The 24,125-nt window shown below is 37.0% G+C and overlaps 1 protein-coding gene across 24 annotated transcripts in view; it reads right to left on the bottom strand.

The window, feature by feature from the left end:
* itpr1b (inositol 1,4,5-trisphosphate receptor, type 1b) overlaps window positions 1-24,125 on the bottom strand; it is a 227,391-nt gene that overhangs the window by 13,574 nt on the left and 189,692 nt on the right. For all 24 annotated transcript variants that reach the window (XM_049471933.1, XM_049471931.1, XM_049471935.1 and 21 more), the window contains one exon: window positions 21,289-21,449. In XM_049471933.1, the coding sequence (XP_049327890.1) occupies window positions 21,289-21,449 (161 nt within the window). The remainder of the gene's footprint in view (window positions 1-21,288; window positions 21,450-24,125) is intronic.

The following is a 24,125-nucleotide window of genomic DNA, read 5'->3' as shown; positions in this document are numbered from 1 at the left end:
CAGCCTGCAGTGTGCGATCCTTCACCTTCTCACCGAGGGGGAAAACCTGCTCCATTCCTCCTTTTCATAAAGGAATTCCACAGATTATCCTTCATAATTTCATCAATCTAAACCTCCAGGAAATCTCTGTGCCTGAAGCCCAGCCTGCACTTGCCCTCGTGGAGCTTCGGGTCATAATGCGACACAGACGCAGTTCTGATTGGGGAAATCACCGTCTCTTAAGACAGCGACCAAAACACCAAACAATGCAGCTCATTTATGGGACTTGTGCACGGTTTGGCAACAAGCGCACTTCCTGTTGATCTCCTAAAACTCCACAGAGTGACTGAAGCACTCTCTCTTTCTAACAGTGACCTTCCTGCAGCCGAGAACTGCAGGCAGCAGAAAGAAAGCACTCTGTATTGAAGAATGTTATCTGTGTAATGGAATTAAAGCTATCTTTAAAGATCTTATAAATGATTTACAGCTAATTTCAGCAAAATGACATACAGCGAGCAGTTAATAGAGAAGAATCTGGAATCTGGAGCTGATGACGTAAAAAGGATGTTATTGGTGTCACTAGTCTGTTTCTTTCAATTAGCTGCGTTAAATGAAACAGGATAAGTCAGTCCAGGTGCACGTAAACCCCAAAGTGGTGCCAGCTGACATTATGACATTATGAGTTTTATCTCATTTTAGCTGACTCCCACAACTCAAATTTAAAAAAGGATAAATAAAAATGGGAGCAGTAGTTTGAGCGGGGCACTGGGTGATGTATGGGTTTAGGGGTGGGGCAGGGCAGGAGGGAGAGCTGATTGGCTGAGCTGCAGCCACAGTATTATTGATTGACTGATCTGCATATTGTGATTGTGTCTGTGTACGAAAGTACTCGAACACGTCATCCTTGCCTAAAGCACAGTTGAACCTGAGAAAAATTTACCACAATAAAAGTGTTTTTAAAGATTAGGAAATTAGATTTTTTAAATTTTTAAAGAAGAACTGGTTTGTTTCATTACAAAGGAACACATTTCATCTACTAATAGAAAAATTTGGTTTAGGGTTTAGTGGCACTTTAAGTCTATCTAACAAAATATGCATTAACTGTGGAATTTAGTTTTTTAATTCTAGAAATAATTTGAGACTTTTGACAAAACATTCTTCTATCATATCTACTAATGTTTTTAATACATATAATTTTATGTTAAAGAACAAAATATGCTCTTCAAAAAAACATTATTTTTGCATACAAAATAGCAGTAGATTGGATTTCTCTGGTTAATCCTGTTTAGCTTGTGTAACATAACGGGTTAGCATTATTTAAATACTGTTTTCTTTCTTCTCGTTATAAAGTTCTGTTAACAGAGACATAGTAAATGAATAGTGAAGTGATTCAGACTATAAAGGAACACATAAGGAATCATGTAGTAACAAAAAAATGTAAAAATGTTAAACAAAAATACTCTGTGAAGAAGCATTTAGATGCTCTTATCTGAGGAGCTGTTAACTTTTAGTGGTTTCTGAGGCTAGTAACTCTGATTAACTTAACCTTTACAACAGAGGAAACTCTCGCTCTTCCTCTCCTGGGGCGGTCCTGATGAGAGCCAGTTTCATCATAACATTTTTGAAGGTCTTTGCACGTCCACTTGTGGATACTTTCAAAGTTCTTGAAATGTTTAAAACTGACTGAACTTTTCTTTACTTAGTTAAGTAGTTTTTGCCAAAATCTGGATTAGAACATTACTCAAATATTCACTATTCACTGTATACCTGTAACTCTACCTCTTCACTACTTTACAACTGATGCTCCCAAACACATTAAGAAACAAGAAACTCAAGTAATTAACTCCTGACGAGTTCAGCACAGCTGTTAACTGAAAGTCTGAATTCCAGGTGACTACTTTATAAAGCTGACTGAGAAAATGCTAAAGTGCTAAACTGTCTAATCTAGGCAAAAGGAGCTACTTTGAAGAATCTAAAATATAAAACTTAACACTTTTTGTTCACTAAATAATTCCATAAGTTTTGTCTTCATAGTTTGGATGACTTTAGTATTAATCTGCAATACAGAACATTTAAAAATAATGAAAAACAAAAAAAAACAAAAAAAAAAAAAACACTGAATTTAAGGTGTGTCCAAACAGAGTGTGACAAAAAAAAATATTTGTATATATATATATATATATATATATATATATATACAAAAAAGGCAAAAAATCACTTTTGGTGCTGAATAATTCATAGAGAGCAATGATTTTATCTTAAAAAGAAAGACTGACTGACTGAGTGACTGACTGAGAGAGAGTCTAGCAGGTGTAGTGTGATATGAAAGGTCACTGCATTCCACTTCCACTGCCCTTTCCAGGAAACACATAAATACACACACACACACACACACACACACACACACACACACACACACACACATATATATACACACTTATATACTTATTAGGTTGTAGTAAAACACATTATATTAATAAGATGACAAATACATTCTATAAAAACTCAAATATAAGGTGTAGTCCCCTATATAGTGACCGTCCCCACACCTCCTACACCCCTTCAAAGAAAAAGTCCCTACTGTCCAGCCCACAGAGTTCCACAGTGCTCCTCATGACCAGTGGTGAGACTGAGTCTGAGGTAGTGGGTGTAGTGATGAGCTGACTATGACCTGACTGACCAGATCTACACAGACCAGCACACAGCTTACTTCACTTTCACTGAGGAGATATCAGAATAACCCAAACTGCTGTAAATATTTAACTCTAAACATTAACTGTAACATTAAATTGATTAATTGGTGACTGTATATAGGCACATGTATAATAAGGTCCAAAACTCTTTAGATTTGTCCAGACTGATCATAGAAAAATTATCAAGAGAATATCACTGCATTGCATAACTGATAAATCTGTAAAGGCACATCAATAAATGTTAATTTACAATGATTTGAAAGAATAAAATGAGACAGAGAGAGAATAAAGAGAGAGAGAAAGCAGTACAATATGGATGGCAGGGAGTTTTTCCAGTTTGAAACCCTGTTTAATTAGATTTTTGCAAATACACTGGCTGTAGTGTTCCTCTGGATCTAGGCATTATTTATTTATTTTTTTATTTTTTTATTGAAAGGTAAAATGTTTGGTTAATCACAATACCAATTTAGGGTCATATCATCCAGCACTATCTTCACCTATTAATAGTTTTACCAGGGGTGATAAATAAGGAAACTAATGTCATTATTATTATTATTATTATTATTATTAGCAGAGGAATAGGAGAAGAAAGACAGACAAATCTTTATTAATCCCCTATTGAGTTATTGTAAAAGGCCTAAAAAAACATTTTCCAGGTGCTGCAGGTGAGATATCCGCAGGGTTATTATATCAATTCCCTACAGATTTTTGTGCAATTTTAAGCAAGTATACTCAAATCCACTGAAAGATGTTTATAGTTGGTATAGATTGCAGAATGATACAGATCCCAATCACACACACACACACACGATCTCCCTCATGATCGTCCACCTGAACAGTGAGACTGAAGCATGAAGGTGCATCTGTGAGACGTCCAGAAGTCCCCTTCTGTCAACACACACACACTCACACACAGGGAAATCACGCAGCCAGTGATGCGTAGTCGCTTACACTCATTCTGAGAATAGAAGAGGAGTGTGTGCGCATGTGTCTGTGTGTTTGTGTTCACTTCCTGGGAGTGTGCACACACACACACACTCGCACACAAACACACAGGAGTTTGTGTTTATTGCCACCCACTGATGTGTCTGGCTGTGCCCAGCTGTCAGCTAGCCTAGTCATCTCAACCACAGCCTCCCACACCACCGTCCTTATCACCTCTACATCACCACACCTTCAAATAACCCGCACTCCTCACCCAGTTATTCACTTATTCATTCACTTATTTACTCCTCCATTCATTTATTCTTCCTTAGGGCTGTACGATACGGACGGAAATGTGCTGTGCAGTAATGCTGTTGGATATATATATGGATAAATTAAGATGCTAAATTCATTTAAACTTGGCTGCTCTAATTTTTCCAAGGATAAGAACTGGTGGTGTGAGTCTTCACTGTGAACCTCTACCTCACCCTACCTCACTCTGGCTTGAGCTACAATGCTCTACCTCACTCTGCCTCCATCTACTTCAGTTTGCCTCACTCTAAATCACCCTGCTTGCTCTTGATCTCGCTGTACTTTACCTTGCCTTGATCTGCCTCGATCTCAGTCACTCTACAATGCTCTACCTCACTCTGCCTCCATCTACTGCACTCTACAACGCTTTACCTCTACGATGCTCTACCTCTATCTGCTCCATCTCGTTCTTCTTTATTTGGTCTCTCTACCTCAAACTACTGCACTCTACAACGTTCTACCTCTACAATGCTCTACCTCCACCTGCTCTATCTCTTTTACTACTTTATTTGGCCTCTCTCTACCTCAAACTACTGCACTCTACAACGTTCTACCTCTACAATGCTCTACCTCCACCTGCTCTATCTCTTTTACTACTTTATTTGGCCTCTCTCTACCTCAAACTACTGCACTCTACAACTTTCTACCTCTACGAAGCTCTACCTCCATCTGCTCTATCTCGTTCTACTTCATTTGGCCTCTCTCTACGTCAAACTACTGCGCTCTACAACGTTCTACCTTTATGATGCTCTACCTCCATCTGCTCTCTCTCTTTTACTACTTTATTTGGCCTCTCCTTACCTCAAACTACTGTACTCTACAACGTTCTAACTCTTTGATGCTCTACCTCCATCTGCTCCATCTCGCTCTACTTTATTTGTCCTTTCTCTACCTCAAACTACTGCACTCTACAACGTTCTACCTCTACGATGCTCTACCTCCATCTGCTCTATCTCGTTTACTACTTTATTTGGCCTCTCTCTACCTCAAACTACTGCACTCTACAACGTTCTACCTCTACGATGCTCTACCTCCATCTGCTCTATCTCTTTTACTACTTTATTTGGACTCTCTCTACCTCAAACTACTGCACTCTATGATGCTCTACCTCCATCTGCTCTCTCTCGCTCTACTTCATTTGGTCTCTTTCTACCTCAGACTACTGTACTCTACAACGTTCTACCTCTACGATGCTCTACCTCCATCTGCTCTATCTCACTCTAATTCATTTGGCCTTTCTTTAACTCAAACTACTGCACTTCACAATGTTCTACTTCTACGATGCTCTACCTCCACCTGCTCTATCTCTTTTACTACTTTATTTGGCCTCTCTCTACATCAAACTACTGCACTCTACAATGTTCTACCTCTACGAAGCTCTACCTCCATCTGAAATTATTCCCTTATTAGCCCCACAGTGTCCCCCCTGTTGTCAGTCATTCTGGATAACAGAATCCACTAAATTCCTTAATTTTGGTCATACTGCTCACAAATAAACAGGGTTTTTTCTTAAAAAAAAAAAAGAATGTTTTGCAACAAGAAGGGTACTGACTTATACCTTGTGATTTAGACTTGTGATGGCACAGCTCTGTTGTAATTGTTCCTTTTTACCATGATCAGAGTAAAATCCCCTGTTCCTACACACTAGAGTAACTCTATAGCAAGACACTTTTATGGGCACACCCTCTGCCTCTCACAGTTTTTTTTTTTTTTTTACTTCTATTTATTGCTGTAGATCTTTTTAGTTTACTGAGATCCCTATTAATAATATATATTATCTATATATATATATATATATAACAGTCCTTAAAAATGTGTCCTATATTAATAAAAAAAAACTTGATATTTTGATTGCTGAAAAAATGTATTTTTTCTCGGATCCACTATTATAAATTATTATGATGCTCAAATCAGATTGTAAGAAAACACCAAATAATCCAACACTCAGGGAACGTGCCTTTCTCCTCATACTTTGGTGATAATATCTGAGTTCTGATTGATCAATAACAATTAAAAACTATTATCTGGTTCTAATGTACTGAATATATATACAGTATTAGGCACTGATTAAACAGCCTAAGGTGAAAACCTCATTGGTGGTCAAGGAGGCTTTATTTTTTTAGTGATGCTAATGTTAACACATTAATCAATACAAGTAATCTACAAACTTTAAAGCGTTTATTTAATTTTTAATTTTACAATTTTGGCCGTATATCATACTTTTTACATAGCCTGGAGACGTATTAGCAGTTTTTAGCAGGGCACCGAGTGGTCTAGCAGGCTTAACGCTGCCACTATAATCGCGAAATCATTGGTTCGAATCCCGGTCATGCAGCTTGCCATCAGCTGCCAGAGCCAAGAGCCATCCTTATTTACATTCTTGATTCTTTTTCCATATTTTTTTATGTTTGTTGATGTGACTTTTTACAATTTACAATACAATTTAAGAAACATCATTGAATATAAATAATATCCTACTGTGATTATCTTATACTGATTTTACAATTAGAAATCTATTATTAGAGGTTTCAGTGTTAAGAAGTAGGAACAACATTAGTAGGTGCAAACTGGGTGCATTGATTTTAATCAATCAACAACCCCTTTTAATACAAATAAACTAAAATGTGCTTGAGATTGAGATTAATATTTCTTTATTAATAAAGGAACTTCAAATACAATAAAAAAACTAAAAATAAAAAAGTATTTCTATGTCTTCCACGAGAGAGAATGGTTTATATTATGGTTATTCGTAAGAAGAGCTTAAGCATAAAAAAATACATTTAATTTGTTGTTTTAACTCCTTGTTATGGAGTCGATAAATGCAGAATTTCATTGGTTTTGATATCGACTCCCAACAAATATTTGGTGTCATGACATTCCTAGTTATTATACCTATTTTATCCAAGTGTCCGAGATTGTTGTTGTTGTTTCCATTCTGACATACTGTAGCCATATATTGAGGAAAAAGGTACAGTAAAACACTTGTTTTGTGACTCATACTGCAATCCGCACTTCCTCTACTTTCAGTTCTACAGAAAAGAGAACTAATGCTATTTCTATGAAGAAAAAAAAAATCCCTCCAAACGTGAACGCAGAGATTACTCAAGTCCACATCCGTTTTCGGCGGGGTCTAACATGGAAATGAAGCAGCTGACGAAACGGTCATGAGCTGGAGTTGTTTTCTGATCAAATATTGTAAAAAAAATATATATATTAATAAATAATAAAAATATCAAAAAACTAAGATACTAATGTTTTTTTTTTAAATAATGTAATAATGTGAATATGAATGTGTGTCACAGCCAACAACCCCCAATCGTTCTGTTCCATGACTTTGTTTACACTTAAAAGAATTGCCAGTAATTGTGCGTGTATTTGTGTGTATGCGTGTGTGTGTGTGTGTTGGTGTGAGTGTACGTGTGAGGGAGTGACAGAGCTAGGGTGAGAGAGATAGAGTATCTGAGAGAGAGAGAGAGAGAGAGCTCTCACCACAAAAAATTCGACTGCATCTGCTGCTTCAATGGAAATGAAGGAAGTGTGAATTTCATTACTAATACCACACTTGCACACACAAACACACACACACACATTCACAAACTCACGCACACGATCACACACACACACACACATATACAGGATGCTCTGTGGTCTGCACAGAGACGTCAGACCTGTAACCAGCCCCTCGATATCGCCCACGCTATCGAGTGGAGGGCAATATTTCTGCAGAGGTGAGAGTCACACATCACATCGGGGAGGAAGCGGGACTCGATGTGGGTCACGCTAACGTTTACGGGAGCTGCGACTGCGCAGGTCGCCCCGAGGCGGCCTATAGAACGACTGCGAAACCCCCGCATCCAAAGCACCCGTTCAGAAACGTGCTGAGGGGTAGAAGGTCAGTCAAGACTCCTGACTTGAGTCAGCGCTCCACATATTAACACCTTTTAACAGCATTTATTGGAAGATCTCTTCCACGACGTCATGAACACTTCAGTGGTCGTGCGGCCAGAGCTACGTGTGAACCCACAACTTATCCCTTCATCTCTTCATCTCTCCCACTCGTCTGTCTTTTTCTCCCTCTTTCTTTTTATCTGACTTCATCTGAAGTCAATGAGAAAAGAAAGCAGACCAACCTGTTCTCTGCTCACATGTCTATATCAGCTTTCTCTCTAGTAGGCATGTTATGCTATGAGTGTGTGTGTGTGTTGGGAACCTGTTCTAAGTGTCAAAAGTTTCAGTGGAACATTGGCTCTCATCCAGAAAGTAGAAGTCATGAACGTGATCACCTCACTCAACAAAGCCTCTCAGAGTCTGCTGACGTTAGGACTTTTTCCAGAATCCTTCCAGTTAATCAGAATCAAATCTGATTCGCTGCATTGGATGGAACATGCAAATTTGCTTGTTTTAGAGCAATTATTACTGATACTTCGGTTGTACAATCGATTGCTGAATACACCTTAAACAGGGGTGGGAATCAGGCTCATATCATAATATCATAATATCAATACTTGACGCCACGTATCATTGAAGTATTTAAGCAGCTGTTAATCAGTGTATCAGGTTATTAAATCTCTTGGTTCTCCAGTCAACAAATACATTCAGTTCAGTGTGCATTAAATATATCCTCTAAGCTAAAGTATTAATAGATTTAAAAGAGGAGCTATAGTTACTCATATTGCAAGGAGCAGCAGCAGAAGCTCCAGGAGTTCTGTTCTCATGTTTCTCCAGGCAGGACAGTGTGTTAGCTTGTTATGCTAACTGGCTAGAATTAGCCAATGAGCTGTATGCTTCTTTGGCGGTGCCGTTTAGCACTACATGAAATATTGTGATATTACTTTAGGGCCATATCGCCCACCCCTAATCAGCACACTTCTGTCATGGCAGAAGTAATACAGAAAAGTACACTTAGAAATGAGATTTTACAGCTCTGGAAAAAAATAAGAGACCAGTTTCTGAATCAGTTTCTCTGATTTTGCTATTTATAGGTTTATGTTTGAGTAAAATGAACATTGTTGTTTTATTCTATAAACTACAGACATTTCTCTCAAATTGCAAATAAAAATATTGTCATTTAGAGCATTAATTTGCAGAAAATGAGAAATGACTAAAATAACAAAAAAGACCCAGAGCTTTCAGACCTCAAATAACGCAAAGAAAACAAGGTCATATTCATAAAGTTTTAAGAGTTCAGAAATCAATATTTGGTGGAATAATCCTGGTTTTTAATCACAGTTTTCATGCATCTTGGCATCATGTTCTCTTCCGCCAGTCTTACACACTGCTTTTGGATAACTTTATGCCTGAAAAATTCAAGCAGTTCAGCTTGAAGAGCTGTATGTTGCCTTCAAGATTAAATCCTTTACAGGAGGTGCCATGCATTTTTCAATCAGTCAATGCAAAACCTTGGGAATTATTATTATTATTATTTTTTTTAAGCAATCACTTGACCATAAAAATATCTTTAAATGGAAACACTACACATGTGTAGTGTTTAACTGCAACCTTTTAACACACACAAAAAGCTTAAGCTTAATAGATGAAAAAATGAATATGAATATTAATATGAATTAATGAATATTCATTGGCAATGTCACATGCATTACAGGCATTATATAAATGAATACTGCTATGATGGTTATAAATGTCTACAGCAGACACCTTAGAGAGAAAGTGTGTGTGTGCGGTATGTGTGTGTGTGTGTGCGTGTGTGTGTGCGTGTGTTCAGGATCTCTGAAAGGCAGCTAATCTTTAGTCAGATGCTTCCTCACTAGACCGCCTGCTCTCCCTCACGCAGAGGCCAGGAACTGGGCCAGTGACCGGCGGATCAGAAACTGTGTCACCAACAAAAACAGTGCAGCGCCTGCGTCAAGAGTAACCACCCGTGAAACAGGGGCTTTCCTCTGCTCTTCTCCTTCCAGAAACGCTTTCAGAACCTTAGAGCTCCATGCTGATGAATTCAGAAAGATCCTGCAGTGATTAAACGCCATTACTTGATTAAAAAAATTAATCCTCGCTGATTAAACTGATCTTCCTGATAAATCGGTAGTGATTAGTTTGCATGATAGGCGGGCAGCCTGCATGACACTCATGCATGTGCTCAATTCTTCTACTGGTCCAGCTTACAGCACACTCTATAAAGTAAAAGGGCCTCAATTTTCCTATAACAGAAATGTGTTATTGTGAGAAAAACATCCGATTCAAGTTCATTTTTACATGCTATTAAATTAATTAAATTCTATTAAGCATTAAGCATCACTTACATCATTATGCTTAGTATTACTTTACCCTTTTTAAAAACTGTCTAAAATGAGCTGATATAAGCTGTACAGGACTAGGACATTATAAGCTACACTTAGTGCTTTTAAAAAAATAATAATGAGGTGGAATAACTCTGGTTTTTAATCACAGTTTTCATTTAATGCATCTTGGCATGTTCTCCTCTCTCCACCAGTCTTACACACTGCTTTTGGGTAAATTTATGCCTTTAGTTCTGGTGCAGAAATTCAAGCAGTTCAGCTTGGTTTGATGGCTTGTGATCATCCATCTTCTCCTTGACTATATATGAAAGGTTTTTAATTCGGTAAAATTAAAGAAACGTAACATTTTTAAGTGCTCTCATTTTTTTCAGAGCTGTATTTCATAAATGAAAAAGTTGTTTAAAAATAATGTAGACAGACACAAAATTTACCATATGTATTTATTTAATAGTTCATTATTCTGCATTAAGAGTACATTTTTACGTGGTATCTTATTTTTTTTCCAGAGCTGTATATTCTACACGTCCTATTTGTCCTCTTTTAATGAATGCATTTGACTGTCTAGTCCCTGTACTGCCAATAGATTATGACTCTCTGAAGTAGACTTTTGGCACTAGGCCTAATGTCAAACATGCGGTAGAGGAGTACATATTCTTGCTGTTGGGGGGAAAAAATAACCCTCCAAAACAGCAAGTTTAAAGCGAGAATTAAAATCTTTTTTAACTTTAAATGAAAGTTTAATGTAAAAAGAGTTTATTTCAGGCCATTTTATAGAATTCCTATTCCCATTTAACAAATAGAATTGCACAGTGCAAAGGACAGTTTGTGTGTTCAAATGATATAGTAATCTAAAAAGCGCCAAAAATAGAAATGCTTTTTTAAAAATTATTTTATTTCAAATCCTCCACCCAATTTCTTCCCAATTGTGCACAGCCAATTACCCAACCCACTCACTAGGACTCCCCCTATCACTAGTGATGCCCCAACACACCAGGAGGGTGAAGACTAGCACATGCCTCCTCCGATACATGTGAAGTCAGCCACCGCTTCTTTTGAGCTGCTGCTGATGCAGCATTGCCAAGCAGCATTACAGCGCACTTGGAGGAAAGCGCAGCGACTCGGTTCTGACACATCAGCTCACAGATGCCTTGTGCTGTGGACATCACCCTTTATTAATGTGGGGAGAGAGAGCGCCATCTACCCACCCGGAGGGAGCAGGGCCAATTTTTCTCTCTCTGAGTGCCGGCAGCTTGATGGCAGAGCTGCATGAGCGGAGGTTCGAACCTGCGACCTCCTGCTCATAGTGGCAGCGCTTTAGACCGCTGAACTCAGTGCCCCAGAAATGCTTGTTTTTCATTGGACAGCAATGAGGAGCAGTTTAAGCAATGGTTATTTAAAAAAAAAATAATAATAATAAAATACACACACTTAAGCCTAAGATTCCTAATAAGTCACAGTCACAACAGCACTACTTCAGTCCCGTGAAAAGAGGCATTAAAGGACAAAGTGACTAATTAAATTAAGCACATTGGACCATTTGTGAAACACTTAGTGTTATTGCTTCCCAGCAGCTATTCTGTCACGGAGTGGCATCTGTTACACGATTCGTGGAAGTCGTTAAAATACAGCATTTCCCCTGGTCACTTGAGGTAACCTGGGTAAAAGTAGAGGGTAACTTAAGGATGAGAGAGGAATAAATTCACAAAAAAACATACACACTTCAAATAGGCTTTCCCACACAGCTTAGCTGCAGTCATGAAGCTTACTCTAACTCCTTGCTGAAGGTGTGTATAAGCGTAAATGCTATATGTATGAGCAGTCAAGCAGTCGATGGCTCCTCTGGTGGATTAACGCATTCCAAGCTGCTACCAGAACTGCTCTGAGTCTTAATGCAGACAGACAGATTCAGTCATACTGCTGCTTTCACTCTGAGGATAACTCAACAGCAGCCTGGACGGGGTCAGATCTGCAGTTCACATTTGGAAATGTGGTGGAAAATACCCGACTGAAGTAGACCATTCTCTCTAAGACCCCTCACACCCGCCGCAAGCTTTAAACGGGTTATTTGAGTACATTTATTTAAATGATTTAAGCCCCTTTAGACTGTTTTATTACTATAATAAACATCTCTGATCAGAACGGGTTGAAAAACCGTGGAATAACCGTGGTTTTTATTTACAGTTTTCATTTTATGCATCTTGGCATCATGTTCTCCTCTCTCCACCAGTCTTACACACTGCTCTTGGATAACTTTATGCTTTACACTCCTGGTGCAAAAATTCAAGCAGTTTAGCTTTGTTTGATGATTGTGATCATCCATCTTCCTCTTGATTTTATTCCAGAGGTTTTCAATTTGGTAAAATCAAGTTGGTCTGTTTGGGGATGATGTCCTGTTGGAACATCCAGACTTCTGAGAATTCTGAAGTAATCTTCCTTAATGATTCCATCTAGTTTCACTTGCAGCAAAAAAGCCAATGAGCACGATGCTCCCACCACCATGCTTAACAGCTGCTTTTCTCCACCAACAACTCTGCCAAACCGCCAACCATTAAAACTCTTTATCTTGAAAGTGTTGATTTTGGAGCAGGAGCTTTTTATTGCTTTCTTGGTCACCAGCCTTTAAATCCGTTGTAATGGACTATTCAGGGTTAGTTCAGGTCTGGGAGGAATGCACTTAAAAATCCCAGATTAAGTTAAGAGATGTAGACCACCAGCTCTAAAGACCCCTCTATCCTCCCCCTACGCCCAAACTAGGTGATGTGAGGTCACATGAAATTCATTATAGTGGTATAGAGCAGTCAGAGTTTCTGTTCTGCGCCCTTTTAGGCTGTAAAAAAATTCAAATGGCTTTTTTTGGTTTTTAGATAAATGTGTTCAGTGTCCTGACTCGTCTGTTAAGCCTAAAATAAATACTTTCTAATTGGGCTGAGGTTTGGCAATTGGTCTGTTTGGAGATTTTATCGAGTTGGAACACACTTGGGTCCACGTTTCCTTTCGCATAATTCCCTCACTTGTGTACTACTGTTTTTAATCCCAGTTTTCATGCATCTTGGTATCATGTTTTCCTCCACCAGTCTTACACACTACTTTTGGATTACTTTATGCCATTCTTGGTGCAAAAATTCAAGCAGTTCAACTTGGTTTGATGGCTTGTGATTATCCATCTTCCTCTTGATTATATTCCAGAGGCTTTCAATTTGGTAAAAACAAAGAAACTCATAACTTTTAAGTGGTCTCAATTTTTTTGTGTACTCCTACCACCACCATGCTTAATAGTTGGTACAGTTATAAATGCATAATTTTCTAATTTTTGCTCTTTAGAAAAATGACTCCATCTTGGTCTTATCTAACAAAAAAGTTATTTTCCAGAAGGTTGTTTATTTGTCCATGTGGACATCTGTCCATTTGTCCATTGCAAGCTTCTGTTAAGCTTGTATTTGTGATTTTTTTTTTTTTTTTTTTGAGCACATGCATCTTTCATGGTCACCCGCCTCTTAAGGTCACGGTGATGGGAGATTTAAGGTCAGTTCAGTCATTTACTGTGTGGAATGTGTTGGAAAACATCAGATTAGTGTAGATCCTTCTCTCTAAAGACCCCCTCTCTCAAAGCTCAAAGAGGGTCATGTGAGGCCACATGAAATTCATTATGGTCATTCAGACCAGTTGGTGGTTGAGTCCTTTTTTTAGACCTACGTTAAGACAATAAGAATAATCATATTAAGTCCTGATCAGAATGATTTGGGTTTAGTTTGATTAGTTTTCTTGCTCTTTTTGGTGTCCTGTCTTTTAAACATAATCCATATTTTTTAATAGTTGCTGAGGTTAAGACTTTGTGAAATCCATTTAAAAATCATATTTTTGGTCTGTTTGGGGATGCTGTACTTGTTCTACTGGCAGCAAAACAGCAAAATCCAAAGCATGATGCTACCACCACCATGTTGTTTGTCAACTGTGCTCATCCAATGCCTAAAAAGTGTAATGTGAGGTCACAAGAAATTTATTATAAAGACTGAAACCATAATAATTAACCAAATGACAAAAAATGATTTGAACTCAATAAATGTTTTTGTCATTTCTTGGCTATCTCTGGTTCTCTGACGTGTCTTTTCAGCACAGGTTATAAGCACTGGAAAAATAAGAGACTACCTAAAATGATGAGTTTCTTTGATTTTACCAGATTGAAAACCTCTGGAATATAATCAAGAGGAAGATGGATGATCACAAGCCATCAAATCAAACTGAACTGCTTAAATATTTGCATCAGGAGTGAAATTAAAAATATCCAAAAGCAGTGTGTAAGACTGTTGGAGAGAGTAGAACATGCCAAGATGCATGAATCTTCTGAACTCTTAAAACTTTATGAATATGAACTTGTTTTCTTTGCATTATTTGAGGTCTGAAAGCTCTGCATCTTTTTTTTACTTTCAGCTATTTCTTATTTTCTGTAAATAAAAGCTCTAAATTACAATATTTTAATTTGTAATTTGGGAGAAATGTTGTCTGTAGTTTATAGAATAAAACAACAATGTTCATTTTACTCAAACATAAACCTATAAATAGCAACATTCTTAAGGTTTAATATTGGTGAATTAGAGGACACTGTTCTGTTGGAACACCCAATTGGGTCCAAGCTTTAGGAGCTTAAAAATAAAATTTTCCTTCTTCATGATTCCATCTACTTTAACTCTACAGCACAATGTACCAGTTCCAACGCTTCACTTTTACTCCTCCACACATCAGCTCCATCCTGGCCTCAGTTGACCTTAAAACCTTCTTCCAAAAGGGGCTGTTGTTCACGTGGTTAGCTTGACTCTTCAGTAGAGCCGTTTCTTTTTTGACTTCAGCCTCTTAGACTATAATAATTGAGGCAGGGTCAGTTCAGTTCTGTGTGGAGTGTGCAGGAAAATCCCAGATTAAAGTAGACCACTAACTCTAAAGACCCCCCCCCCCCCCCCCCAGCTCCTTCCCTTTAAAGCTCAAACAGGGTGAGGTGAGGTCACATGAAATTCATTAGGACCATTCAGACCAGTCCTCATCCTCATCATTTAAGCAAAGTCCACATATCTGAGAACTTTGGAAAAAAACATTTTGAAAGCTTAATGTTGGTCTGTGTATGGACTTTATCTTCTTGAAACACCCTGCCTGAGGAATTCAGGGTAGTCAATGTTCTTCATGGCTCCTTCAATGTGCGATAAACAATGTAACAATAAGCAAAATTGCCCCAGAGTATGATACTCCCACCACCATGCTTAACAGCTGGTTTTCTTTGCCAACAACTTGTCTATTGCCATTGCACAATATGTGTTCTTATTTATTCTTGCCTGATTTCATCTTACACTACCCAGCTTGCATTCTAGTGCTTGAAAACTCATTTTCCACAAAAGATTACATTTCCTGAATCTGTTCTTGTATTTTATATAAAAAAAAATTAAGAGGGAAATTAGTAGTATATTCATTTTAGTTATACTGTGAGTCTTGTATACCCTCCTTTAAAAGCCTTAGCTAAGCTGGTTTTCTTTTGAGAAAAGTGACTAACTACCTTGAATGTCAGTACTATTATGTAATCTAACAAAACAGCAAGAACAAAATTGGTGTCTTAATAGATGTCCCCTGTCCTCGTACTTTCTTAAAAGTATGTTCTTGCAAGATAAATTATTATCAATATTCTTCTAAAGAATACAATTTCATTTGCTGTGTTCTTGGCACTGAGAAACTCTACTTTTTGGTACTCCCACCACCATGCTTAACAGCTGGTACAATAATAAATAATGAATGCCTTACTTTGCCTCCTATGCTAACTAAATCTGGGGATGTCTTACATGACCATTAACATTTTTTTTTCTCATCAGCTGCAAACATTAGTTTCAAGTTACTGTTTTTTCCAGACTATAAGGTGCACTTAAAAGCGCTGCTAACCTGGGCTGGCTAGCACTGCTAATCGCGGCAGGCTAAGCACTTGCTAACCGCAGCTAGAGCTCACCTTTGGACAAAATACTGGAATTCTAAGCCTACTGTAAATAAACAAAAGGACTTTACTCACCCAAATAAATGTCTTTTAGGAAAAATGTGTCGATTAACATCCAGCGCGCGTTTGACTTTGAAATAAATGTTTTTTTTTGTTAGTTTTTTTTTTAAAGATCTACAAGTGAGTAGGCACTACTATTGCCACTTGATGCACCTTATAATCCAGTGTGCTTTATGTATGAAACAAAAAGAAGATCAGAAAATAGACATTTGTTTATAGTGTGCTTTATAGTCTGAAAAATATTGTAATTTCAAAGCTGTTGATTTCAGAGCAAGGGCTTCTTTCTTGGACAGCAGCCTCTCAAACCTATAGTGACCCATGCTAATAATACTGGTTTTACAGCAGCTTCTTATTCATGGTAAATCAATTTCCTCTCAGTTTATTCTGATCAGAGATAAAGCATTTCGCTTTGCCATTATTCAGCATACGCATCATCAAACTTACCGAACAGCTACAGCACGTAAAGAAAAAGAAAGCAAGAAATCTGATTCTTCTCAACATGAGACGGAATTACTGTCAAACAGAGAGCTGTGAGTGCGCCTGCAGTACGCAGCGGAGTTACTGAAACTCTCTGAATGAATGTGTCTGAGTGGGCTTTGATGCTGATTTTGCCATCAAAGGCTTTGTTGCCATTTCAAACGGGCCACATTACGCATGTTTATTCTGAGGAAAGACTCTGCAAACAGCATCAGAGAGAACTATCTGAAGCTGCAAAGCTCTGGCAGCGCTGCATGTGCTCACACACACTCACACACAAACTCACACTCACGTACAGTGACACACACACACACACTATTTTCTTATGTGAAACATTTTTCCAGATCATGGTTCTACCCATGATTCATTTACAGGCTGCCAAAGTGTGTGTACCAACTTATACCCCGCTATTCTCAACTCAACACAACAGACCAAACGCTGTAAAACACACAGCTAAAAACATTCATCTTTCAGCATTTAGTGCCAATCATAGCTCACACATTAAATTTAATAGAGCTGTAATACTGGTCTGATGTAGAGCTGAGAGATATAACAAAAGATATGATTATTATGATGCCATTTATTACACACATTTCATGGATATTGTTTGTAATTTAATCAATCAATTAATTATCCTTTATTTTAACTCGGAAGTACTTTGTACTTTGAGGGCAACCCTCATTTTTTATGTAGCCGAGCATTTTTTTTTTTTAAATACAGGGATTGACATGATTAAGAAAATAATAACTACATTTAAAAATAACAGTAAATAAAAGATAAAAGAAATAGATAAAAATAAAAATATGATCATAATAAAACAACAATAATAATACTAATAATAATAATAATAATAATAATAATAATAATAATAATAATAATAATAATAATAATAATAATAATAATAATAATTAAAAAAATGAATTAAGGTCTAAAGATGATAAGATTACTACAAAAAGTTAAAATTAAGCAAAAACTAACTTTTGCATAATACAATAAAAAACCCAAAAATTTAATGAATAAAAAAATATTAATAATAATAGTAAGAAAAATAAGAAAAACAAAAAATTATAATAATAATAATAATAATAAAAGAAACTAATCAAAATAAGTTAAAAAGCAATAATACAAAACTTAAAAAAAATAAACAATGAAGAAATAAAAAGGAAATAAGGAACTAAGAGAAAAGCTAAAACAAGGAACAAAAGCAAAGAATAAATAATAATAAGTAAAACAGTTACAGGCTGTCTGAAGGTGGTAAAATACTAAAAGTTTAAAATGATTCAGTAAAAACTTTTGGAATCTGGCAGCTGATCCAATCACTAGAGCGAGTCTGATAATTACTGTTATTTTAATTCATCAGTAATTAAAAAATAACAACCAAATCATTTTCTAACATTTCCTAATAAATATAATTAGTGCTTGTCACATGATTAATGTTGTTTTTCTAGATTTAGAGCAGCTCAGTGTGTTAAATGTTACATTAAAATTCTAGAATTTTAACTTTTAGCTTCTGTCAGAAATCATTCTTTTTGTTCTTTTCAACTAAGTAGATGTTTGAAACAAAAAAAATCTCTATAATAATAAAAATAATCTATTATTAGGTCTGTAATGAAAACCATTTTTTTGGACAATATACTGTCCCAGAAATAATTCAGATGAACAATATTATCACCATTATTATTATTTTTTGCAACTGATATAATTAAATTATAATAGCACAATACTGTTTTTATTTATTACTTTTAAGAGCATTATATTTTTAATTATTATGAGTATTCAGACATAAAATGTAGTATATAATATGTTTAATTTAAAAATATACATAAATAACTTTATTATTATTATTATTATTATTATTATTATTATTATTATTAATATTTTACATATACAACACATTTAAAAAGTTTTTGTGCATTTACATTGCTTTGCTTTGTAGTAATAAACAAGCTGTCCCCTTTATCAGCCAATTGTACCAGTCTCATGCACAAAATCAAATTTATTTCCTGATCTCATTTTTTTCAGTTTCTCCCAATTGCTGTTTATTTATTAAGCTTGTTTAAAGGGGTATTGAAGTGCTCTGTGGATAGAAAAAGTGAGCTTTCTAAGAACACTGAAATCATAACGTGTGCTTGTTTCTGGCTAAATCTTAAACGCCTCAGAAGTAATTAAAGAGGTAGTAAACTCAATAAACTTGATAGTATAATAAGTGAAAGGATTTTCGTGCAGGAAATGTATTTCATAGTGTTGACAGATTGAACAGTGGTTTCAGTTAAACAGTGTTTCAAACATGTGGGTCTGCCACCACCACTGCTAAAAAAAAGAGGTAGTGCTGGGCGGTATGGCCAAAAATGAATTTGACTATATATTTTTAAGATTCTGACTGTCTCACTGTATTTTTATTTTTTTATTATTATTTTTTGCATGACTTGGCTTTAATATAGGTTTGTGAGTTACTGTACTGTTAGGAGTACATACAATATAAAACACTAAGGCTTTAAATTAAGGCTTTGATTAGTATTGGGTTCACTTTGTCCCACAAATATTACACAATATATGAAGAAATCAAACTTTATTATCAGAGAAACAGCTAAAGAATGTAAACAATAGACCTTAAAAAGTGATACGCTAACAAATTTAACACGGCTTCCTTTATAAAATTAAATATTTTAATAAATAGTTCCATAAACACTATAAACACACCTAAAATACTCAATGTTTAAGTATTTAAATAGACATTTCTCAAAAGTTCTATTGCACAAGCTACAAGATACAAGTTTAATATCAATTTACTAACTTATATGTTATTCCTAAAGTTATTATAGGCATTACAGCATTTAAATCAGCTACAATTCCCTTCTTTCTCCAGTGAACAAATACATTCAAATCATCCTTCAGGCTACAGCATTAATATATATAAAAGGGCTGTAGCTACTGCTCTATTTTACTAGGAGAAAAAAACTCATACAGTAGAAACAGAAGCAGGAGTGATTCCTGCAGGATGGAGCTAGACCAGCGCTTGACTTTCTTCTTTGACGGTTCTGTTCTGCACGGCGCTCCGCAGCGCCCTCTAGCGGTATGGCGGTTTGAGAGAAACGCATAGCGGTTCAAGTTCACCCCGCGTTATACCGAACGAACCGGTATACTGCCCAGTACTAACTAGAGGACACGCTAGGTGCGTTGATGCATCTATTTATGAGCTACTATTGCTTCATAGAGAGCCAAGCTTTTTTTGTTTGTTTTAAAAACAGAGAGAGGGACATCTTCATTTTCAAAAATATCCTAAAGTCAGTCCACTCTGGAGACTTGTATAAGAACAGGAGGTAATGCCTGGCCAGATTTCCTTTAACTAAAAGAACAGCCTCGTCCTTTAAACAGTGAAATGTAAGGACATGTTCCTGATTTTGAAAAATTAGGGTTAACAACTTTCAATTCTCCTCAAAGACGTTCTTCTTCCTGATTAAATGTACTGGATTACCTTGGCGAGAGGACAGATCCAGATCTCCAAGGGCAGGGTTTAAAATAAACTCGGCAGGAGCGCAGACCTCCAAGAACAGGGCTGAACTACGCTACTCTACTATTAGGGAAGCTCTCCAGGAAAGGGTTGTAACTAAACGCTGCGGGGCAGAACATGTGCAGGAGCAGCGCTGAGACTGAACTCCAACTGCAAGAGCGTTTTAGAGCAGTACTGGAGCTAAACCTGAGAGTAGGGCAGATTCTGAGGTTTTGGGACTGTAGCTGAATTCGATTACACTGACTGAGCATAACATTATGACCACCCGCTAGTCATCTGCTAGCTTTCCACTACCAGATCAGGAGAATCTCTCACTATCTTTAATAAACTCCTGAAGACAGAGCTCTTCAAAGAGCACTTACTCTCCTAACACCTCTAACTAACTACCTTCTACTACCAGATCAGGAGAATCTCTCACTATCTTTAATAAACTCCTGAAGACAGAGCTCTTCAAAGAGCTCTTACTCTCCTAACACCTCTAACTAACTACCTTCTACTACCAGATCAGGAGAATCTCTCACTATCTTTAATAAACTCCTGAAGACAGAGCTCTTCAAAGAACACTTACTCTCCTAACACCTCTAACAAACTACTTCTAACCTCATTTCCTTCTTCCCCACCTTCACTCCTCTATCCCATTATTTCCCTTTGACCTCCTTTAGGCCCTGTCTAAAAACTTAAACATTTTTTACTGATGATCAGTGATGGTTTGGAGAGACATGTCATCTGCTGGTGTTGATCCACTGTGTTTTATTATCAAGTCTAAAATCAGTGCAGTTTTGTTTTCCCACAAAATCTTACAGCACCTCATGCCTCCCTCTGCTGACTGCAACTTTTATGGAGATGAGGATTTCATTTTCCAGCAGGACTTGGCCAAAAGTACCAATTGGTCTTATATAATATTCTAATTTTCTGAGACACTGATTTTTGGGTTGTTATAGGCTGTAAGCCATAATCATCAACAATAAAATAAATAAACACTTAAAATTGTGTAATTTATCTATATATGAGTTTCACATTTTGAATTGAATTACTGAAATAAAGTAACTTCTCAATGCTATTCTAATTTTTTGGCATGCACTAGTATAAGCATCCTAGATCAGAAACACTTACCCTGATCATCTCTGCAACGTAGCTTTCTGGTCCCGTGTACTCTGTGGAGTCCTTCACTTTGATAAGCACAATGAAGAACAGGTAATGCCACATGTTGTGCTCCACCTTGATGTGCTCCTCAAATGTCACCGTCTTGTTGTCAAACTTGTCCCTTTCCAAGCCTGCAAGAGCAAATACAACGCTCAGAACTTCATTCGCTCAGGTTATGGATATGAGGTTAACTATTCAATAGCAGGTATCAGGTCTTTAAAATATATTCAATAATAAAAAAATGAATTTTTATTTGCAATTGATGACCTGCAGACACTCATGATGGCACTGCACTAACACCCACCATTCAACAACAGCTGATAGAACCACATGGGCAAGACTTTACTTTATCGAATATTTCTCAAACACCACAATAGAGAATTACATTCTCAAATTCTGCTTTAAACTTTACTGTGAAAACAGAAGCCTTATTTTCACCATAACCAGAAGCGGTGTTGACGTCTTCGGGCTCTGGGGTGTCTGGGTTGGGCCACATAATCTCTCAGAAGCCTTGTGGCAAACTCACACTTACGAGTTCACACTTACACTTCAATTATCGTCAAAGAAATAGTTGCAAAAATGTTTGCATGCAGAAGGAAGCACTGAACTGCAATGCTGTTTAAAGGAAATATAAAAGTTACCAGGAACAATACATGATTAAGAAGACCACTGGTTGCTAGCGCTTAGCACGGTTTGCAGCTAATGCTAATACTGCTCCAGGTGCTGGAGAAACTTTACTGAAACTCTTTTATAATGCTGTACTTCAGTGGAGTGGCTTTACTGCTCCTTAATACCTGACAAGTAGAATTCATACATAAGGTGCACCAGATTATAAGGCGCACTGTCGATTATTGGGAAAATTAAAAGATTTTAGATGCACCTTATAGTGCAAAAAATTCCTTTTGGGTGCACCTATTCATTTATTTTTTGATACTTTTTTTGATAGGGGTTTATTTATATTTTTTCCACAACATTTATTAATAGATATCGAATTACAAGCATAACAGTATTATACACAACTAACAGATCTCACAATAATGGTAATCTCAGTGATATCTATAATACAAAATTGGGAAACAATTATTAGCAAATGCCTTTTCCCCTTAATCGGAGCTTGAAAGTATATTTTTTTTTTCGTATTTTTTTGCACTCGCTGGATTTTAAGGCGCACTATCAATAAACATCCATTTTATAGTCTATTTTCATACATAAGACGCACTAAATTAAAGCTCCAGTAGGTAAGATTCAGATTTTGTGCCCGCGGGCTCCCCCTACAGTTGCAGAGTGTAATAAATGTTTCAGGCGGATTAGTTTCTCTTTCTCGTTATTTTGGTTTTCACAGACATATTTGGTCTCTTTTCAGCTTCTGCCAGAATGTCTGTATGTTCGTTTGTAAAGAATGAACCAGTAGTTCTTGTAGAACTGTTAGAACTAAAGGTCGGAAAGCAGGTCACAGTTCTCCCGAGCGTTGGTCGCGGCCGCCTCGGAAAACTTACAGAGTCTGGTTTGAGCTCAGAGGAGCTCCGGCACAGACACGAGAGCACCGCTATTCCTCCTATTACACCTCAGTGCAGCGCTGCAGTGAGTTTCAAGCTGTAATTTTACTTCTTTAAAAATATCAAAAATCAAGGAAATCCTACCTAGTGCTGCTTTAAAAGGCTGGGTGGCTGAACCTGTAAAGCTTAGCTAAGCTAAGTAAACAAAACATCTTATATCTTAAAAAAAAACAACAACAAAAAAATCTTTCAAAGTCAAACAAGCGCTGGATGTTAATCTACACAGATTTCTCTCCTGAAAACTGTTTATTTGGGTGAGTAAAGCACTTTCATTTGTTTACAGCTTAGATTTACAGATTTCTACAGAGGTTAACCGCTAGCCTGAGGAACCCTGAGTGTTCCAGTAATTTAGGACGATATTAGCTAGCGGTTCGTCCCACGTAGCTTGTTTTAACACGGTAAACGCTCAGGCTACAGTCCAATAACACCCACCTCTGAACAACGAAAGAGCTAGCGCTTAGCAGGTAATGCTAATGCTGCTCCAGTAGAGTGCTAGCTGCTACAGGCCGATAATACTTACCTCAAATTAAAGGATTTTAAGTGTGCTTTATAGTGCGAAAAATACAGTACATAGATTTGTCTTACAGTTTTTTATAGGGGTAAGATAAAGATAAAGAAGATGTCCTTCATCCAGGGGAATTTTTTTTTTTAAATAAAGTTTTATGTTGCTGCATTAAGTTGTTGCGCGACTCCTGACCTAAAGCAGCATGACTTGGCACTGTTCTTCCAGACATAGTATTCCTCCAGTTCCACTTTCATCCAGCATTTCATCACTCAGAGAGGAAGCAGCTTCTAAACAAACATAGCTGCCTGAGGGGGCGTGTCTATGTGTCATAAGTAAGCAGACGTGATAGGTCTTGTGACAGTTGTCACATTACCGAGCTTCTTTTTTTAATATTGAATGATACCGGGATGACCAGTCAAGACACGTTAAATTATCAGCCTCTTAAACAGGGTACTCACTGTGCTTGCTGTGCTTTACATTAACTGTTCTGGACGCTGTGTTCAATTCTTTATTTCTTTATAATTAGTTCTAATTAACAACTACGAACCAAAGCGATGAGCCCAGTTAGCGGCACTGGTTTCATTATAAGTGCACACACATCCTGCGCACATGATTCACGCTTTTGAGCAAGTCGTAAAACTCCCCTGTTCTGTGATGAACAGCGAATTGCCAAACAAAAGGCCTAATTTGGGTGTTCCATCATAGGAAGAGTGTGTGAATCTGTGAATCTTTTTCTCTGTATGTGT

This window comes from Astyanax mexicanus, chromosome 24 (assembly GCF_023375975.1).
Source record: "Astyanax mexicanus isolate ESR-SI-001 chromosome 24, AstMex3_surface, whole genome shotgun sequence".
Classification (NCBI taxonomy): Eukaryota; Metazoa; Chordata; class Actinopteri; order Characiformes; family Acestrorhamphidae; genus Astyanax; species Astyanax mexicanus.
The sequence above is the reverse complement of the archived record's forward strand: the minus strand, read 5'-3'. Positions and strand labels throughout refer to the sequence as shown.